Source organism: Trichechus manatus, unplaced genomic scaffold (genome assembly GCF_000243295.1).
Source record: "Trichechus manatus latirostris isolate Lorelei unplaced genomic scaffold, TriManLat1.0 scaffold00042, whole genome shotgun sequence".
NCBI lineage: Eukaryota > Metazoa > Chordata > Mammalia > Sirenia > Trichechidae > Trichechus > Trichechus manatus.
In genome coordinates, this window is record NW_004443978.1 from 11,415,522 (window position 1) to 11,437,045 (window position 21,524).

General features: G+C 41.5%; 1 protein-coding gene across 2 annotated transcripts in view; it reads right to left on the reverse strand.

Moving 5' to 3' along the window:
• Positions 1–14,884, reverse strand: part of PCSK2 (proprotein convertase subtilisin/kexin type 2) — a 318,518-nt gene extending 303,634 nt beyond the window's left edge. Inside the window, exon 1 of one of the 2 annotated variants that reach the window (XM_004376450.2) lies at positions 14,426–14,884. In XM_004376450.2, the coding sequence (XP_004376507.1) occupies positions 14,426–14,602 (177 nt within the window). In that variant the 5' untranslated portion in view covers positions 14,603–14,884. The remainder of the gene's footprint in view (positions 1–14,425) is intronic. The other variant, XM_004376451.1, reaches the window with a different exon arrangement.
• Between the last annotated feature and the right edge of the window lie 6,640 nt (positions 14,885–21,524).

Consider the following 21,524-nt stretch of genomic DNA (forward strand, 5'->3'; position numbering starts at 1 on the left):
TTGTTTTGGCTACTGTGGCAATATATCCCACTGAGGGTTTCCCTCATCCCTTTACTGACCCTCTACTTTACCAAACATGATGTCCTTTTCTAACAATTGATGTTTCCTATTGATAAGTCCAAAGTAAGCTAGTTTTTTGGTTAATGGGCCTTTATTGGTGCTATATTAAATCCCATATAGATAACAAGGTTAGAAGAAAAGGAATTTCTGTTTGACATTTATTGACTTTCCAAATTTTTGTGTATCTAAGAACAATGATTTCAAGGACAAATTAAATATTGAAATATTAGCCTCAGTCTTACTGGTATGAGGTTACAGAGAGAATAGAAAAGATTAGGAAGGAAGAAAGGAGACTACAGGAAAGAAAGTGTGAATTCAAGTGTGAATGTTTGAATGCCATGCAGCCTTTAAAATGATGCTGCATTTCTATTCATTGACACAGAAAGACCTTTACAATATATTATTTTTGGAAAAACAAAACCGCATGTGGTAGTAGAGTTCCCATTTGGGAGGATGTTCACCTAATGTTCACCCAAATGTTAATAAAAGGTGGTGAGATTTAAGATGATTTTATTTTCTTCTGTTCCCCTCTCTATATTATTTCCTACAATGAGGTTTGTTTATTTTTTATAGTTGACATATACAATAAAAGTAATTCATTTTGCAAAATAAAAGCAAGTGTACTTCTTAGCATGTCAGCATTTTCATGCTGGAAATGACCTTCAAGAGAATCTAGCACATATTTCACTTTACAGAGGTTGTGAGGGTGAGGCTGTTATCATCTTAGCTGGCACCTGAGTTCCTCTTGTGAAGGGAACTGCCTTTACTTGGGAGAAAGCTGTGATAGTTGGTAAGTTCCTGAGGCTGTGGATGCCTAGAGAACAAGAAATAATTTCTGCCCTGCCTGAGAAGAAGTTGCCTTTATCCACAAGAGGAGGGGATGCTAAAGAAACCAAGGGACAGAGAAAAGGGAGGGGAGAGGAGCCAGCAAGATATGTGAGGCTGGGCATGACATGGGCACAGGGGCCAGTGCACATGCCCCAAACGTGGGATGACTAAAGGACTTTTCAAAGCATGCCCACTGCTTAATTTAATGTTCTTCGTGTTTCCCAAGAGAAATCCTCTCTCTACACCCCTACCCTCTCTAGTAAAATACATTACAGTCACAAATGCCTTGGGTGAGTGGTTAGGGCTCTGTGCATGTGAGGAAATCAAGGAAGAGGCCAAGTTTCACATATGAGTCACCATGATGAGGAATAGACTCTCATGCATGGGATGGAGACATAATTTCTTAACTGGTGAGCTTTATTAGAAGCAGAAACCTGGAGTGAAATAAGGATCTAATCCTTACCCTCAGAGATTGTATGAATATTGAGAAGGGTTTAGTACTTCTACAGAGTAAGTAATGGGGTTCAAATGGGTCTTATCTAGATCCCAAGAATCCAGGTATTTCTAGTTGATACCAGGTTTATATAGGAGCCCTGGTGACGTAGTAGTTAAGAACTTGGCTGCTAACCAAAAAGGTGGCAGTTCAAATCCACCAGCCACTCCTTGGAAACCCTATGGGGCAGTTCTTCTCTGTCCTATAGGGTCGTTATGAGTCAGAACTGACTCAATGGCACCTAACAACAACAACAACAACCTGGTGTATACAGATAAGAAAAGCAAAGCTCGGAAAGGTAAATAATTTGCTTATGGTCACACTGCTAAATAGTGGCAGAGGAGAAACCAAAACCTCATGGTTCTGAGGAAGTTTAACCTCTCTGAATTTCAGAGGGACGGCCTGAATATTAGTTTCGAGTCAGTGTACACATTTTTTGGTAATTTTTTATTTTTGAAATTATTTCGGACTTACAGAAAAGTTGCAAGAATAGTGCAAAAAACTGTCATAGATGCTTCAAATGGCAACATTTTACCACATTCGCTTTTTTGTTATATATATGTATACATATTAATTTTGTTGAATAATTTGCGATTAAGTTGCAGATGGTGTGTTTCCTAAGAATAAGACAGTATAAGAATCAAAACTAGGAAATTAACATTGGCACAATGCTATTTTCTAATTTCTAAACCTCGTTCATCTTTTGCCAAGTATCGTAATAATATCTATTATAGCAAAAATATATATATATATATATCTGACCCACAGTCCAACCTAGAATCAAATATTGTATGAGGTTGTCATTTCTCTTTATTCTCTTTAATCTGGAAGACCTACTTAGTCCGTCTGTCTTTGTCTTTCATGACCTTAATACTTGTAAAGAGTACAGGCCAGTTATTTTATAGAATGTCTCTCAGTTGGGGATTGTCCAAAATTTCTTCATCATTTGATTGAAGTTATGCATTTTGGCAGTAATACCACACACATCGTAGTGTTTTTCTTGATGCAATGTATACAGTTTTTTTAATGTAACTACCTAACCAGCTGGGTCTCACCTACTTAATGGTGAATTTATAAACTGAGCATAAGACACAGTTGTGGGCACTCTCAGTGCTCCTTACTCACACTTTCTGAGCATCCAAGTGTGAGACTGTCAAATAACTTAAAAATACAGCTTACTTCAGTGGACTCTGATTGTGATAATGACCCAAACAGCTGTATAATGAGAATGGGAGATAGAGTATGTGGCTTTTTTTTTTTTTTTTTTTTTTTGAGTAGGGGACACATGGTTGGTGTGAGGTGTGGAATCATCTTGCAGAAATAAATTTGGCCTTTGTTTTTGGTTTGTTTTAGCCAGGCCACACCTGAAGCTAATGAGCAGGGGCCTGGCCAGCTGAAGAGGGACCACCTGGAGGCCCTATGCTGACTAAACTTCAGGAGGCATGACATAATCTATCATGGACATATGGTGAGAACAATAAGAGCCCTGAACCCAGAGGCTCAGATGAGCTTCCTGGTTGGTGATCATGCATAGGAGAAGGTAGCATGTCATTCTTTGGGACATGGAAGCTCTGCACAGGGATCAACCCATACCTCACCCTATGAGTCTCTTCATTTTTATCATTTTTGGTTGTAATAAAGTTGTAGCCATAAGTATGGTATACTTTCTGTGAATTCTGTGAGTCATTCCAGCGAATTAGTGAACCCACAGGGGCAGTGAGAGCCAGCAGGGGCTGGTGCTTGCCTTTTTGGCAGTCTGAAGGAAGGTGTCCTTCTAACCTGTGAGCTCTGACACAGCTCCTGGTGGTTAGGGTCAGAGAAGGGCTGCAGGCTGCATGGGCAGCTAGTTTAAAGCACGGTGTCTGTCTAACTTGTGAGCTCTATCCCAGCTCTGGGTGGCTAGGATTGGAGAGAGAGTGCCACTTGAGTGGCTGGCAATTAGGATGGAGAAGTGAGAAGGTGAGAACTGGATCCATTTCCACATTTTGAGAATTGGATTCATACTGATCCTTACCACGCAGTTAGTGATAAAGGTGGGATTTTCCCACTTTGCTTCTAGTGCAGTTGGTCAGTGCAGAAGAAAGTGAGGCTGAGGAGCGGGACATTTGGAGTAAAAACAATGACTCCAAAATTACAAAGGATATGATAACTAAAACTACTCAAGAAGAAGCCATTCCATCCTTAGCAGAGTGGCATATAGATGCACAAAAAATGATCTCATAAGATCAATCAATGAAAAATAGTGCAAGGCGATTTCATACAGAAGGCAAAAAAGCCACATTGCTTAGATGAATAAAGTAAATATGATTTCACTAGAAGAGTTGAAGGCTCAGAACTCCCTTAAACAGATGTCTGTCGTGCAGGAGAGGGCCTAATTTTTGATATGTGTCTTCTGTTCCTCTGCCAACCGGAGGAGGCCGTGAATGAGGACATTGTTTTTTGAGTAACCAGGTATGACAGAGGATGTTATTCAGCCTCAACTTTTTGCAGTGTATTATAAGATTAGCCTGGTATGAGGTGGCTCCTTTTGATGTAGAACTAGAAACCAATAGCTAAAACAGACTTTTACACACCTCAATTCATAAAATAAGTTTTGTAAGAGGTGGATAGAGTCATCAGATCAGGTGAAGTCTTATAAACGAGCCCTGAGAACTAATAAATGCTTTCCTTCACACGTACATCTGAATGTATCATATTTCTGTCTGTAGAACCTATCCCTTTCATTATGTATCATCTCCTTGGGGCTCAATAAAATTCTTGTTAATAAAATATAGAAATATGGATGACGTTCCTCCAGAATTAGCTGATTTGTATGGAGATAGGTGAAAGGGAGCCAGGGTGATAGTGTAAAGTTATTGGCCTGGCATTCAGGAGATATAGCTCTAGGCTCATCTTGTCCACTTCTAAGCCTCTCAGAGCATTGGTTCTTTGTGAATAATGCACAACTCTGTTTTGTGATTCTAGGAGCCACTCTTCCCTATGACCAAGGGCACAAAAATGTGAAATAGCTTGGGTTGTTCATGGTTGTTCACTATTCTAGGACTAAGCTAACAGTCCACAGTGGGATTTATATTCAAGAGCAAAACAACTGATTTATATCAAGTATAAAATGACGACCAGATAATGGGATAGGTAGAGGGTATTTACCACGAAGCATGACTCTTGACCTCACTCACAAACAATCCCTTTCCAACCTCAGGCAAAATTTCAGTATCTCATCCCTGAAATGAAGATTTAATAGCAATTATTATTCCTTTGGATCAGGGGAATAATCCACCTGTCATGTATCCTGGGGCCACGGAGATAGTCTACTGTCTTGGCTTTTCTTTTTGGCCTCTAAGTTAGGGGGTCTGTTTTAGATTCATGTATTTATATGTTGGTGAAGGAACTAGGCTACATTTAACTATTTTGTTCTTAGCTGGAATAAATTTTACTGATAGGACTGGCTGCCTGCCTCTACCAGTCATTCATTATGGCTTCAGGGACAATAATGAATCAAGCCATTAGCATCTCTGATGACATCAGAAAGTGGCAATAGGATCAAAAACATGTAACTTGACTCTCTAGTAATATCATCTGTTAAAAGGGATGGTGCTCATTCAGCCAGGGATTGGACAGCCCCATAAACAAAACAGGACTAATGAGGCGCAGCAGTCCAGGAACAAAGGCTATAAGGCAGAAGGGGACAGGGATAGAGAACCCAAGGTTGAGTAAAGTCAGTGTTGACATGTAGTGAGGTTGTTAACCATTGTCATAGGGCAACATGTGTACTAACTGTTTAATGAGAAACTATCTTCTTCTGTAAACCTTCACCTAAAGTGAGAATAGCAGCACAATTGGAAGAGTGTAGTCGATGTCACTGAACTGTGCATGCAGAAATTTTTGAAATGGTGTGTCTTTGGCTAAGTATATTTTCACTAAAAAAAAAAAAAAAAAGGTCGAGAAGGGAGAGGGTTGAGATGTCGTGGGGTTGTTAACCAATGTCATAAAACAATATGTATACTACTGTTTAATGAAAAACTATTTGTTCTGTAAACCTTCACCTGAAATACAATAAAAGATAAAATAAAAATAAAAAATAAAAACAAAAGGGACAGTGCTACTTTCTGCCAGGATATAAATAATTCCATAAGACACAGGAGGCAAGCTGGGAGATCTAGGTCCCTCTAACTCACTATTAGTTTCACTTGCTACCTTAGGGTTTCCTGTACATGGCTAATCTAGCATACCCTTCAATGACTCCTTCTACCTACCCATAAAATCCAAACTCCCTTGCATGGCATGAGTGACCCCTCATGAACTAGACCTAGTCCACTTATGCCCTCTTCTCCCAGTCTTTCTCAGCATTTAGCTAGACAAAACTACTTGCAATCCTTCTAATACTTTCCTCTATTTTATATTCTTTGCATATCCTGCACTATCCTCTATACATCCCCTTTCCCCTTAACCTGTTGAACCTTTGAGTCTCAATGCAAATTTATCTCACAAATCAACGTTGTCTGCTCTGTGAAGACTTCCCTTTTTCTGACAGTTAGTCATTGCCTCAGATGAGCTACATCATAAATGAGTCACAAAACTTATTTCCCAGTTCTCTAGCTGTTTACAAAGAACTCTCCTGTTCATCTGTGATCTCCTTGAGGGCAGGACTTGTATTTTATTGAACTTTATGTCCTCTGTGTAGTGGATAATGTTGATGCCTGCATCCCATTGGCCCACCCTGGACATCACCTGTAGACAGTACCTGTACATACCAAAGTCTTCAGTGTCTCTCTGCCTAAGGGTGTTCTCTGGCTGTAGAAACATGCTCCCCCAGAGCAGCCCTCAACCAATGAGGGATGGAAAGTGGCAGCTGAATATCCCAGCTCTTGTCACCCTTTGGTGGGACATTCAGAGATGTGTTCTATACACTATCTCAGAGGGCCTTATATTTATGTGGTAATGGGCTTCATTTTGTTTGCGCTCTTTGTTTCCATTCCCTTGGTTATTTCCCTTTCATACTGCCTCGGGCTTGGCCATGTGACTTGTTTTGGCCAATAGGACTTGAAAAAGTCCTTTGACATAAGCAAACACTTTTACAGTGCTTGCATATTGGGGCTTGATCTTTCTTGCATCTCTTGGAAAGTTAAACCAATGGGATTGAGCTCTAATTGCCTACTTGTGCCCAAATCCTTGTCTCAGCATCTGGCATCATACATGCTTATTGAATGTACCCAATAAATATTTGTTGAATGAACTGAATATTCTTCTGCTTCTAGACTTTCACTTGGTATGACTGTGGCTCCTGTTAACTTCCTTGCCCATTGGTTTGAAACTCCCATAACTCTTCTTTCCAGTTAATAGCCTGGATGGTTTGTTTCTGGCCTTACTTGATGGGCCCAACTTTTGGTTCATGCCATGCCTCATAGATCACGCAACTCACCAAGTTTCCCTTTGACTGGACTCTGGACACCTCCCATGATGTTGGTCCTGGACTTCAGGATACAACAATGGTTTGTTTCCCATACTTCTTACCACATTTTAGGCTCTGCAAAGTCTATCTTGGTCTTCTATTCCTGACTGACTGCCCCCAGAAATATAGTCTTACTAGAATTGACTAGAATTGACTTTTGGAAAGCAACTACTTTCTTGTGTTTCATCTTCCACCACCTTTGAAAAAAATCGGTAACCACCTGATGAAACTGATAACCACCTGAGAAAACGTATTTTCTTGCCCTCACAGTATTGGACAACAAACTAAGGGCACAGAAACACAGGATTTGTGGACCTTCTTATTCTCCTCTGTCACAGGCTTCTTAATTAACCATTAAGTCACAAAATTCTAAGTTATCAATGGTAATCAATATAAGCCATTTAACACAAGCATATTAGGCTATTTATATAGCATTTCCTAACATGCTTTCTGATTGCAGCATCTCATAACGTATCTGTCTTTCAGGAGCATCTAGAGATAATGCTAAGCCTTCAGATGTTTTGAAATAATTTATTTTGATATTTATTGAGTGCTTACTAAAGTGTACAGCACTGTATTAGTCACTAAGGGGGAAGTCAAAGATATACAAGTTCCTGTTCTATTTTTCACCAGTTATAAATCCAATAGGTGATTGTTGTAGAATCTCTGAAACTATGAGCAGCCTTGTTTGAAAGGTTTTGGAATTAATAAAAATTTTAGGGGTAAAATGGTGAAAATCAGATCCAAAACCAAAAAACCCATTGCCATCGAGTTGATTCCAATTTGGAAAATCAGATGAGAAGACCGTAAAAATGAACAGATGTGGTCAGAACAAACTAGTTTATGTGGCTATTTGCTCAAAGGAATCTCACTTGGTCCAGTTCTCTGTCTCCTCCAGTCTGAAAAGCTGGTGCAATGGTTCCAACAGTGCATTGTCCAAATGAACAGCCCAATGAACAACAAGGTTCAAAACTCTGCAAAGAATTAAAAATAGGTCACCAGTGGCACAGTGGTTAAGAGCTTGGCTACTAACCAAAAGGTTGGCAGTTCAAATCCACCAGCCGCTCCTTGGAAACCTTAAGGGGTAGGTCTACTCTGTCGTACAGGGTCGCTGTGAGTTGGAATTGACTCGGTAGCAATGGTTTTGGCTTTTTCAGTAATGTTCTTTGCAGCACGGTTCATAATAGCCAAAAAGCAGAAACAGCTTAAGTGTCCACCAATAGGTGAATGGATAAACAAAATGTGGTAATACAGACAATAGCATATTACTCCGCCATAAAGAGAAATGAAGCTCTGATAATGCTACAACAGGGATGAACCTTGAAAACGTTATTCTGAGTGAAAAAAGTCAGTCACAGAAGAGCAAATATTGCATGGTCCAACTTATATGAAATATCTAGAATAAGTAAATGTATAGAGATTCAAGTTTATTAATGGTTACCAGGGATGAATTGAAGGGGAAAAGGGGAAGTCTTTGCTTAGGGGGGCACTGAGTGTCTGTTAAGGTGCCCTCCTCGTGCACTGGTTAAGAACTTGGCTGCTAACCGAAAGGACAATGGTTTGAATCCACCAGCCGCTCCATGGAAGAAAGATGTGGTAGTCTGCTTTCGGAAAGATTACAGCTTTAGAAACCCTATGGGCAGTTCTACTCTGTCCTATAGGTAGCTGTGGGTCAGAATCGACTCGATGGCAATGGGTGATTTTTTTTTTTTTTTTTTTTTTTTGACGCTGGTGGTAATCTCGTAGTTCCAGAGGAACTGTCCTTTAAGGGCTTCTTAGATAGGAATCTTTTCAAAAATACTTAGGATCAAATCTATACCCTTATTTATTTATTTATTTTTTAATTTGCCAAACCGTGTTATTCTTGATCTAAAGTATGGGCAGGGGATGGAAGTAAGCACTAGACAACTCTTCTGGGATTAGTTTAAAATTGATGGCATGACCAAGTGAGCAAAATTATATATTCTGGATTCAATATTGCTGGAATGTTGTTGTTGTTAGTTGCTATCAGGTTGATTCCAAATCATGGCAACCCCATGTGTGCAGAGTAGAACTGCTCCATAGGGTTTTCGAGGTTGTGATCTTTCAAAAGCAGATTTCCAGGCCTTTTTTCCTACGTGCCTCTGGGTGAGTTCAAACTCTCAACCTTTCAGCTAGTAGTTGAGCACTTAAACGTTTGCACCACCCAGGGACTCATTAAAACACCATTAAAAGAGTGGGAGTAGATATTAAAAATACGTAAATTTGACAAAAGATTACTATCCATAATAGACAAAGAACTTCTACAAATTAAAAATGAAGACAGACAGTCCAATAGAAAAAGTGGGCAAAATATTTGAACAGATATTACATAAAAGAGGACATTCAAATCACCAATAAGCGTATGAAGAAGTGTTCAGCTTCAATTGATCATCAGAGAAATGTATATTAAAATCACAATGATGTACCGCTACACAGCCACCAGAATGGCTAAAAGGAAAAAGATGTCAGATATCAAATGTTGGTGAAAATGTAGAGCAACTGGAATGCTCACATACTGCTGGTGGGAATGTAAATTGATATAACTACTTTGGAAAACTCTTTGGTAGTGCATTTGTGGTAGGCAGAATTCTGAGATGGCCCCAAATATCCCTGCTGCCTGGTGTACATGGCCGTATAATCACCTCCCCTTAAGTGTGGGTGAGTCTGCAAATATGATGGATTCCACTCCTGTGACTAGATCACATTATATGACAAAGGCGAAAGAATTTTTCAGATGTGATTAAAGTCCCTAATCAGTTGACTTCGAGTTAATCAAATGGAAAATTCACCTGAGTGGGCCTGTCCTAATCAGGTGAATCTTAAAAAGGACTAGGTTCTTTCTGAAGAGAAAGATTTGAAGGATGAGAGTATCAGAAGGCTTATGGAGAGGGCCATTTGTCCAGGGCATAAGGGCAGTCTCCAGGAGCTGAGAGCAATTCTGGCCCAATATCCAGCAAGAAAATGAAGACTTCCATTCTGTAATCACAAGGAATTGGATTTGTTCAAAAACCAGAACATGTTTGGAAGTGAATCTTTTCCTAGTCATGTCTCTGGATGAGGACACAGCTGGCTAACAACTTGATTTCAGCTTGTGATGCCTTGATCAGAAGACTCCAACCAAAATGTGCCAGTCTCCTTACCCATGGAAACTATGAAACAATAAATTTGGGTAGTTTGAAGCCACTAAGTTTGCAGTAATTTGTTATGTAGCAATAGAAAACTGATATAGTTTTCTAAATCTGAATGTATGGATACCCTTCAACTCAACAATTCACTCCTAGGTATATTCCCAACAGGAAGGCATGTAAGTATTTACCAAAATATATATACTACAATATCCACAGCAGCACTGTTTATACTGCCCCCAAATGGGAAACTACCCAAGTGAGCAAGAGAGGGACTTATGGGATGTAGATAATATTTTGTTTCTTGATCTGGGTTCTAGTGACACATGTGTCATCAGTTTGGGAAAATTTATCAAGCTGTGCTTTTTCCTAAATTATATTTTACTTCAAATAAAATTTCAAAAAAGACCATAAATTTATGCTTTCACTATCTGACACACAATTATTACTAGATGTTTTAAATTTAAAAAATGATCACTCATATAAAAATGGTCACAAGATTTTACTTGTTTAATGTTGTTTAATGTTCCCAACATTCTACATGGATAAAACAAACCAGAAAACTCTAATTTTTATTTTTTGGGATTTTTACCTTAACTCTCACTTTGGTGATTTTTGACCAACCCTCAATAAATAAATTTTGTTTCTTTATAAATGGAAATAGAATCAGTAGTAGTGCACTGAGAATTTTAAGACACTTTCTGCAATGACAGTTTCATCATGATTGTAAGTTCACTCACTCTCCTAGATGTATGTATCATTTCTCATGGGCCATGTCATGATAAAAAAGAACACTTCAGCCTCAGCACACCTTTCTGAGGAAAAGTTATAGGTATTTTTACTTCATTTTAGAAGGGAGATATAAATGTTTGCTGACAATATTGTAAGAGTTAAGCATCATAATTAACAAATATTTATTGAATACCTTACATACAAGCCAGTGTGTTAGATTGGGGGTTATAAAAAACAACAGCAACATAGTATTTCATTTCTCCTCTTGGAGAAGTAGGACACACACATACACATTAGTTAATGGCATAGGTTTATATGTTAATGCCAAATAAGTGGTAAATATAGGAAAAAGTAAAAAGAAAAGAAGGAAAAATGCCAGAACTCTAACATGGCGACTCCAGGGCAGAGTTCTGGGTAGCCGGGGAAGGTTTCCTGGAGGCAGCATGCTGTAGAAAAACAAACAATTATTCTGGGCCAAGCAGATTCGGTTTCAAATCTTACCAGATGTTACTTAGCCTCTTGGAAACTTAATATTTTCATCTGAGATGTAGGGCTAAGGTCAATAATTTCTATCTCATATAAATTTGTGAGGTTAGAACGAGATAACTTGGCAAAACAGCAGTTTCCTCTAGTCTGTGTCATTGACTTCATTTGGAGGAATAAGTAATTACTGAGAATTTTTGATGTCTGACATTGAGCCAGAGAAAGAATGGGGGCAGTAGGGAGGTGGGAGGCATGCTAAGGGTCAGTCTGAAGAAGGAGAAGAAGGGGCTGGGTGTTTAAATGCAAAACAAATAACAAATGTGGCAAAAGTTTAGAGCAAAATTGATAAAAGTAAGACAGGACAGTACGTATGGGAAACCTAGGGTAATAAATAATGCCAAAGATGTTTCCTTAAAGGCTAGTGTGCCCAGTACTGTACTGGTTAAAGTAAGAAAACTAGAAACATGGAAGATATCATCCCTGAATATTTACCTTTTAAGTAGAAAGACAATACCTATATCCATATTCACTTACATACATCAAATGACCAGAGGACAAGTGATGGAACATGCTAGCTTATGTAGCCAAGGCTCTGCTTATTAGTCCCACAGGGACATGGAGAAAGGAAATCTCATTGTGGGCCATAGCATCAGGGGTTTGGATCTCGGTCTTGAAGGATGGGTGGTAAATGGGTCCAAGGAAGGAAAAGAGGGCTTAGTCTAGAGAGAAGTAGCACCATGCAAAGACACATCAGATAGAAGTGTTTTGCCATAGACTGCTTTTTACTTCAATACGTATCAGCGCAAAAATCACTGGATTTGGTTAAGAGGTTATGGAGCCATAAGGAGAGAGATGGTAAGGTGGAAGCCCATTTCTCCCAGGCTGGAACTGTAGGTTTGAAGCTGTGCTGTAAAACCAGTAGGCCCCTCTCCAAGAGGAAATGAAGGAGAAGGAGGCTTAGGCATCTGTCATCTCTGATTTCACCCCAAAGCACAAGCCACCCGGGATTTTCAGGTCCGTGTATCTGGAGATGATTGATATATGATGGGATTGTCTCCACACCTCCTTCCTCAAAGTCCAGCATCAGAATTGTGAATCCCTCATTGAAACTATTTATCCCTTTACAAAAAAAGTCCTTTGAGGGGATTAATAACTTAATCCATTGTCAAATCTACACCTGGATTTGGTTAAGTTTCTCAGATCATATCCCCTAAGCATGTTTTCAAAGGGAGAAGCAAAGAGGAGAGAAACCACTGAGAATATACCTCTGCCACACTATAAGAATGTGCATGGTGAGGGGACAGTGACAGATGTCTCTGAATCAACTGCATCCCCTTTTCCTAAAGAGCCTGACACTACATCTCTTTCAGCATACCCCAAAGCCCAGCACACCCAACAGAGCGCCCAGCCTGGTCTGGTATGTACCGAGTAAAGAGTATGGCTTTCACTTCTGAAAGACCTGGGTTTAAATCTTCGGCCGTTTTTACCGCAGGCTTCTGTCTGAACTAATTTTCTCATCAGCACCTTACAGTCCTTAGTAAGAGTGGCCTCGCAGAAGACTAAATAAGATTGTAGGTAGGAAGTCCAGCACATAAAACTCCCATATAATTGTCAGTTAATAATAATCATTATTATATTTTATAACGGTGCTTTGGTCCTGAGTCTTGCAAAGTTTTGAGGGGAAAGGGAGGAGGGTCTGCTTGTTTACTCTGTCTGTGGCACTCATGCAATGGCCCCAGGCCTTGACCCAGGGCAACAGCGGGCCCTCCCTCAGCTGGCGCCATCTCTCCCCTGCTCCACCCACGCTTCCCGGGAGCAACAAGTTCCCTTCTGCAGGACCCGCCCGCGCGCCACTGGCAGACACAGCGCCTCTTCCCAGACCTCTATCACACTTCGCTGGCAGACCCACTTGGGACCGAAATCGAAGCAGCTGCCTACGCCTTATGGGGGGCGGCGGGAGAGCCTAAAGGAGTCCTCGCGGTGGCTGGGAGGGAGGCGGGAGGCGTAGGAAGTCGGGACAGAAGGGACTGCTAGGAGCCCCAGTCCGCGCTGCCCTTAAAAAGCAAAAGCAACATCCAGAAGCACCCACCGCACATCTCACGCCCCTCATCTCCAAATTGTGCCTCCTGGAATCAGGAAAGAGGAGATGGGGCCCAGAAGGCCACTGACCTCCACCCACTCCTCTGGTAGCCACATTGCTCTCTTAAGTCCCCTGGGTTCCCTTCGGACCCTCGCTCTACCCATCCCACGCCAGGTCCCCTGAAAACACTAAGATTCTTGACAAGATATTTCCCAGCAAGAGCAACTAGGTCAGCCACCGCGTCCACCCAGCATTCTCCTCTCCCTTGCCCTCCCAGGATGGGTACCCTGGAGTCTCCAAGGGAGTCCTGAGGTGTTCCAGGCTGGGAGCCTCCTCTGGCTGCCCAAACAGTTGAATGCCAACAACTTCTTAAAATAGGGATCCCCGTGCTTTCGTGGGAAAGCCAGGCTGACCGGCTACATAACAAGAGAGGACACTCCGACGTCTCAGTAGGGAATCCTCAACAAAATCCTCCCCTCGGGCTCCTACAGCCAGAGTTGAAGAACTAGGGAGCCAACCAGGAGTGCGCTCCGGGGTGGCCGGGTGGGGGCGAGGGTGCCGAAGTTCCGCCCCGATTTTGGAGGGAGAGACCTGTTCTAGTCTCCAAGTCTCCTAGAGCCAGGGAGCTGTTGTCCCTGGAAAAGATCAGGGACTGAAGTCACCGGGAGGGAAGTCCTCCTCTAGGCGCGGAGTCCGAGAAGCACTGAGGTGAATTGCAGTGTCCAAACTGCGAGCCCTTTCGGTCAAAAAGTACTCTTTCTCAGGGGGATGGGGGTGGGGGAGACATCCCTGGCAAAGCAGCCAACGCCAAACCAAGCTATTCAGCGCTTCATTCCTCCATACCCGAGCAGCCTCAAGAACTTGGTACCTCGGACAGCAGTCCGGGCGCACAGCGTAATTTGAAAGATGTTATTCTATTTTCGCCACAAAGTCAGAGAGCAATAAATTATTTTTATGACCTTACTAGTACAATCTGAAGGACATTTTAATTACATAACCCATGAAAGATCACCGGCGGCAATGTCGTGTTAAAGAGCCGATGGCAGAATATCTGCATCACAAGAGAAAAGAGAGAAAACTTGCAAATCTGCAACGAGATTGCGCAGGGCTGCCCCCGTTTTGGAACAACATACGAAATGCAAGAGAGACCTTACCTTTCGGACTCCAAAGCCGTGTTCTGCTGCAACTTGGCGAGCTTCTTCTTCTCCCCCTTTATGCAACTCCACTAGAAAATGATTCGTGAAGACCGGTCTTTCGGCAGATGAAAAAACCGTGACATAGAAGAGAAGCCCGGCGACCACCTTCCACTGGGAGACACAGCCACCCTTCATTTTTCTTTGGGAGTGAAAAGTGGGGCTAGGAGGCGCGCAGGCTGGCGGAGACGGGACCCGGACGGAAGGTGCAAATAAAAAATATATATGTATATATATATTTTTAAATCTTTATAGAGGGAAAAAGACTGGTTAGGGTCTTGGAAAGCTGGAAATCAGTGTGTTCTCCTCCAGCACCTGGCTGGCGGGGAAGCCGGGTAGTCAGGCGGCGCGGCTCGCTGGCAGGGGTGCGAATGTGGGGAGCTGTGTGTAGCTGAGAGAAAGAGCAAGTATATGTCTGTGTTTGATGCTAAATCTGCATTTTTTCAGCTCCGCCTCAGCTCAATTCCACAGGGGATGGAGGAGAGCACCAGTCTGGGTGACGTGAATCCCCCCGCGGCCAATGAGGGTCGGGGAAGCGGCGGGCCACGCCCCGGCCCACACCGGCCCCGCCCCTGCCCTCCCCTGGCCCGGCCCGCCGGCCTCCGCCGGCTGGGGGCGCCGCGCGCAGAGCCCGCGCCCCCGCCCCTTTCAACACCCTGGAGAGTGCCTCCATCGCTCGGCTCCGGCTGGGCGCGCGCCCAGGAAAATCCCCCCAGCTGTAATCAGGCCGGCGGTGCCAGAGTGATGTCATTGTTTGTGGAAATCTGTAGCCTCGTGAAAGGGAATTACGGTGTGAGCTGCTCTCGGAGGCCCGAGGGGAGCTGGGGCACTGGCCTTTCCCTATTCTACTTCCTTGCTTATTTCCCGCTGCAAAACAGCTCTACCTCTCTGCCACTCTCTCTTTCTCTCTCTCACACAAACACACACGCAAGGCACGCTTGCTTTCCTTTTTCCCAATAACAAGCCAAACATTAACCCTCTTCCCGCCACTTTGGACAAATCCCAAAGGAGATTTGCTCTCCTTCCTGATACCGGAAGGGTTGGGAAAGCAGCCTTCTGCAGGGACTCGTTGGGGAGAGAGCACAGACAGGAGCTATTTTTCTCTTTTTTTGTAGGTTCCGGGAAGGTCTGGCACCAAGCAGCGGCTCAGCCTAGCAGGAGACGAGGCTCGCTCCCATTAGCAATTGTGATTAGATGAGACTTCTCTGTCAGGGCTGCTCCACGGAGACTGCCTTCAAGAGGGACGCTGCCAGGATTGACACGCCTCGAGTTGCATTCGCAGACTCGAGGATAGCGATAGCGAGGTGCACAAGTATAGTGAGATGCTCATTCTCGCGCTTGGGAGATGTAGCCACCGATAGCACTAGTAAGGCCAAGACTCCCGCCAAGCGTCCTAGGCTGGGGAGGAATTCAGGCCAAGTGGCAGGGGTCAACAAAGCTATCCAGTTAAGGAAATTGCACTTGCAAGTTTGAGTCAGCCAACTGCTGACCACCGACTTCCTGCCCAAGTGGGAGGAAGCAGGCACGTGCTGTCTATAACAAATGAAGATTTTTTTTTTTTTAAAGCAACTCAACCACTGTTGAGTTATAGAGGATTTACATTGATCTCATTTATCACTGAGCTTCAAAAGTTCAAATTCTGCCTTACTTGAATAAGAGGTAAGAGATCTTTTCTTAGAAGCTTAAGTGTATACAATACAGCCAGAGAAGAGAGAGAGACTGGAGGATGGAGAAAATGATAATATTGACTATATATACAGCACTGCTAACAGAAAGGTCAGCAGTTCCAACCCACCAGCCACTCCTCATGAGAAAGGACCTGGAACTCTGCTCCCATAAAGATTAATGCATTGCCATGGAATTAATACCAACTCATATAGACACCTTAGGACAGAATAGAACTGCCCCTTAGGGTTTCCAAGGCTGTAATCTGTATGGACCATCACTCCTCTGTCACATTGTCATCCTGTGGTAGCTTACATGTGGCTGTGATGTTGGAAGCTATGCCGCCTGTATTACAAACATCACAATGTTCACCCATGGTGGAAAGGTCTCAGTGGAGCTTCCACACTAAGACTAGGAAGAAGGACCTGGCTATCTACTTCTAAAAAAATTGGCCAGAGAAATCCTTATGAATTGAAATGGAACATTGTCTGATATAGTGCTGGAAGATGAGCCCCTCAGGTTGGCAGGCACTCAAAATACAACTGGGGAAGAGATTCCTCATCAAAGTAGAGTTGACCTTAATGACATGGATGGAGTCAAGCTTTCGGGATCTTCACTTGCTGATGTGACAAGACTCAAAATGAGAAGAAACAGCTGAAAACATCCATTAATAACTGGAATGTGGAATGTACAGAGTATGAATCTAGGAAAATTGGAAGTCTTCAACAATGCAATGGAGATGGGCAAAGCCAAGATGGCGGAGTAGTCAGATACTTCCTGTGGTCCCTCTTACAACAAAGACCTGAAAAAACAAGTGAATTGACTATATATGACAATCTAGGAGCCCGGAACATCAAAGGCAAAGTTGAGGATGTGGACTGAGCAGCGGAGGAGGGAGAGATGGTTCAGAAGCAAAGAGGAGTTGACAGACCTCACCCAGCAGGAACTGACACCCTGAAGGCCGGATCGGCTGGCCTATGCAGTTTGGCAAGCGGTGATGCTTGGGATACGGTTTCCACATTGGGAGAGACTGAGTGGCAGAGCGTCTACTCAAGCCTCCAGAACCAGTGAAAAGCAGCAATCAGTTAAGTACATACATCTAACCTATCACAAGTTTCAAAAAAAAAACCCTTTTGGGAAGAACCTCTCTCCTATTTACCAGCCCTCTTCCCACTCTACACAGGGTCCTGGAATGGCTTCAGCAATTGCCACGTCCCCTGGGCCAGAAGTAGGACACATCATGTGCCCTGAGCCATTCTCCTGGTCTTGGAGAGGGAACAAATTAACAAACAGGAAAAAATAATCTGCCAGCTCTCCTAACCTGGGAACTCAGGGCAGGCACAACTGTATCAGCTATATGGTGGAGTGGCAGGTTCCTGACATTTGACACTGTTCTGCCCATTACGCAGGATCCTCACCTACCCACATCAGGGGCCTGAAGACTGGTGGCTCCACCCACACCACCTAGCCACCTGTGACAGGAGTCTAAGAATAAGTGGTGCTTCCTAATCCTTACAGCCAACAGCACTGGGTACCCATTGTCTGGCTGCAAAATCCACCCACTTACATGCTCTAGGGAACAGGGACATGCTTTCTTCCCAGACACTCAGAGGCAGCTGTTAGCCCTCTGCCTTGCTCAGCAGGTGACCCCCTAATGCAGCCAGATACCTGTGCCTACTCCAATCACCCCTGCCCATCTAGGACTGTAGGTAAGAGCTTGCACTACCCACTTGGTGACCAACTACCTGGACACCTGAGCTGAATCCATACTAGCAAAGTAAATGGACTCCTAGGCTCACATACTAAATAATGGGTCTAATCTCTTGGTGACAGGACGTTGGAGCTTCAAAGTTGCCAATAATCAAACCAGCTCACAGGAACAGCCTATTTGGGCATATCAAAACATAACAAAACAAGAAGCTAGGACACAGTAAGCAAACATAAAATAAATAAATATAATAACTTATTGATGGCTCAGAGACAACAGTCAATATAAAATTGCATAAACAGGGAGACCATGATGGCTTCAGCAAGCTCCCAAAATAAAGAATAAAGAAACCTTTCAGAGGAAGAGAACTTCTTGGAATTATTGGAGGTAGAATACAAAAGATTAATATACAGAACTCTTCAAGAGATCAGAAAAGACATCAGGCAAAATTCAGAACAAGCCAAGGAACACTCAGACAAAGCAACAGAGGAACTTAAGAAGATTATAGAAGAGCATAATGGAAAATATAACAGGCTTCAAGAAACCATAGACAGACAGTAAACAGAAATCCAGAAGATTAACAATAAAATTTCAGAATTAGACAACTCAATAGAAAGTCATAGGAGCAGAATAGAGGCAATGGAAATCAGAATTAGTGAGATTGAAGATAAAGACTTGACACCAACTTATTTGAGGAAAAATCAGATAAAAGAATTCTAAAAAATGAAGAAATCCTAAGAATTATGTGGGACTCTATCAAGAGGAATAACCTATGAGTGATCAGAGTACCAGAACGGGGAAGCATAACAGAAAATACAGAGAGAGTTGTTGAAGACTTGTTGGCAGAAAACTTCCCTGATATCATGAAAGATGAGACGATATCTATCCAAGAAGCTCATCAGACCTCACACAAGGTAGGTCACAAAAGAAAGTCACCAAGACATATTATAATCAAACTTGCCAAAACCAAAGATAAAAAGAGAATTTTAAGAGCAGCTAGGGATGAAGGAAAAGTTATCTACAAAGGAGAGTCAGTAAGACTAAGCTCCGACTACTCAGCAGAAACCGTGCAGGCAAGAAGGCAACGGGATGACATATATAAAGTCTTGAAGGAAAAAAATTGCCAGCCAAGAATTATATATCCAGCAAAACTGCCCTCAAATATGATGGCAAAATTAGGGTATTTCCATATAAACAGAAGTTTAGGGAATTTGCAAAAAGCAAACCAAAATTACAAGAAATACTAAAAGGAGTCCTCTGGTTAGAAAATCAATACCATCAGATAACAACCCAAGACTAGAACACAGGACAGAGCAACCAGATATCAACTCCGAGAGGGAACTCACAAATATAAATCAAAGCTAAAACACTGGAAATAACGAAACAGAGACTTCAATATGTAAAAGATAACACTAAAACAAAAAAGAGGGACTAAAAAATGTAGTCATAGATTTTTCATATGGAGAGGAAGTCAAGGCGATATGAAGAAATAAGAGATTAGTTTAAACTTAAAAAAAAGAGTGTAAATATTAGGATAACCACAAAGGAGATTAATAACCCTACACATAAAAATAAAAACCAAAAAAGATAAACAGTCAGCAAATACAAAATCAACAATGAAAAAGATGAAAAGAAAATACATAAAGAAAAATGACTCAACACAGAAAATTAAGTGGAACAAAGAAACTGTCAACAACACACAAAAAAACATCAAAATGACAGCACTAAACTCATACCTATCAATAATTATGCTGAATGTAAATGGACTAAATGCACCAATAAAGAGACAGAGAGTGGCAGAATGGATTAAAAAAACACGATCCGTCTATATGCTGCCTACAAGAGACACACCTTAGACTTAAAGACACAAACAAACTAAAACTCAAAGGATGGAAAAAAATATATCAAGCAAACAACACTCAAAAAAGAGCAAGAGTGGCAATATTAATCTCTGACAAAATAGACTTTAAAGTGAAATCTACCACAAAAGATAAGGAAAGACACTATATAATGATTAAAGGGTCAATACACTAGGATGACATAATCATAATAAATATTTACGCACCCAACGACAGGGCTCCAAAATACATAAAACAGACTCTAACAGCATTGAAAAGAGAGATAGACAACTCCACAGTAATAGCAGGAGACTTCAACACACCACTTTCCATGAAGAACAGAACATCCAGTAAGAAGCTCAAGAAAGACATGGAAGATCTAAATGCCACAATCAACCAACTTGCTCATAGACCTATACAGAACATTCCACCCAACAGCAGACAAGTATATTTTATTTTCCTACCCACATGGAACAGTCTCCAAAATAGACCACATTTTAGGCCACATAACAAGCCTTAATAGAATCCAAGGCATCAAAATATTACAAAACATCGTATCTGACCATAAGCCATAAAAGTAGAATTCAATAACAGAAAAGGCAAGGAAAAAAATCAAATACACGGAAACTGAACAACATCTTGCTCAAAAACTACTGGGTTATAGAAGAAATTAAGGACGGAATAAAGAAATTCACAGAATCAAATAAGAATGAAAACACATGCTACCAGAACTTTGGGACACAGCAAAAGCAGTGCTCAGAGGTCAATTTATAGCAATAAATGTACACATCCAAAAAGAAGAAAGGGCCAAAATCAAATCATTAACCATTCAGCTTGAACAAATAGAAAGAGAGCAGCAAAAGAAGCCCTCAGGCAGCAGAAGGAAGCAAATAATAAAAATTAGAGCAGAATTAAATGAAATAGAAAATAGAAAAACAGTTGAAAGAGTTAACAAGACCAAAAGCTTGTTCTTTGAAAAGATCAACAAAATTGATAAACTATTGGCCAAATTGACAAAACAAAAACAGGAGAGGAAGCAAATAACTTGAATAAGAAATGAGATGGGCTATATCACAACAGACCCAATCGCAATGAAAAGAATCATAACAGAATACTATGAAGAATTGTACTCGAATAAATTTGAAAACCTAGAGGAAATGGACAAATTTCTAGAAACACACTACCTACCTAAACTAATACAAACAGAGTTAGAACAACTAAATAAATCTATAACAAAAGAAGAGATTGAAAAGGTAGTTTAAAAACTCCCAACCAAAAAAAAGTCCTGGCCAGGAGGGCTTCCCTGGAGAAGTCTACCAAACTTTCAGAGAAGAGTTAACACCACCACTACTAAAGGTATTTCAGAGCATAGAAAAAGATAGAGTACTCCCAAACTCATTTCTATAAAGCTAGTATAACCCTGATACAAAAACCAGGTAAAGACACCCCTCCAAAAAAAATTATAGACGAATATCCCTCGTGAACACAGATGCAAAAATCCTTAACAAAATTCTAGCCAATAGGATTCAACAACATATCAAAAAAAAAAATAATAATAATTCACCATGACCAAGTGGGATTCATACCAGGTATGCAGGGATGGTTCAACATTGCATAGAACAAAATTCAAGAACCACATGATCTTATCAACTGATGCAGAAAAGGCATTTGGCAAAGTCCAACACCCATTCATGATAAAAACTCTCAACAAAATAGGAATAGAAGGGAAATTGCTCAAGATAATAAAAGGCATTTATACAAAGCCAACAGCCAATATCATCCTAAATGGAGAGAGTCTGAAAGCATTCCCCTTGAGAATGAGAACCAGACAAGGATACCCTTTATCACC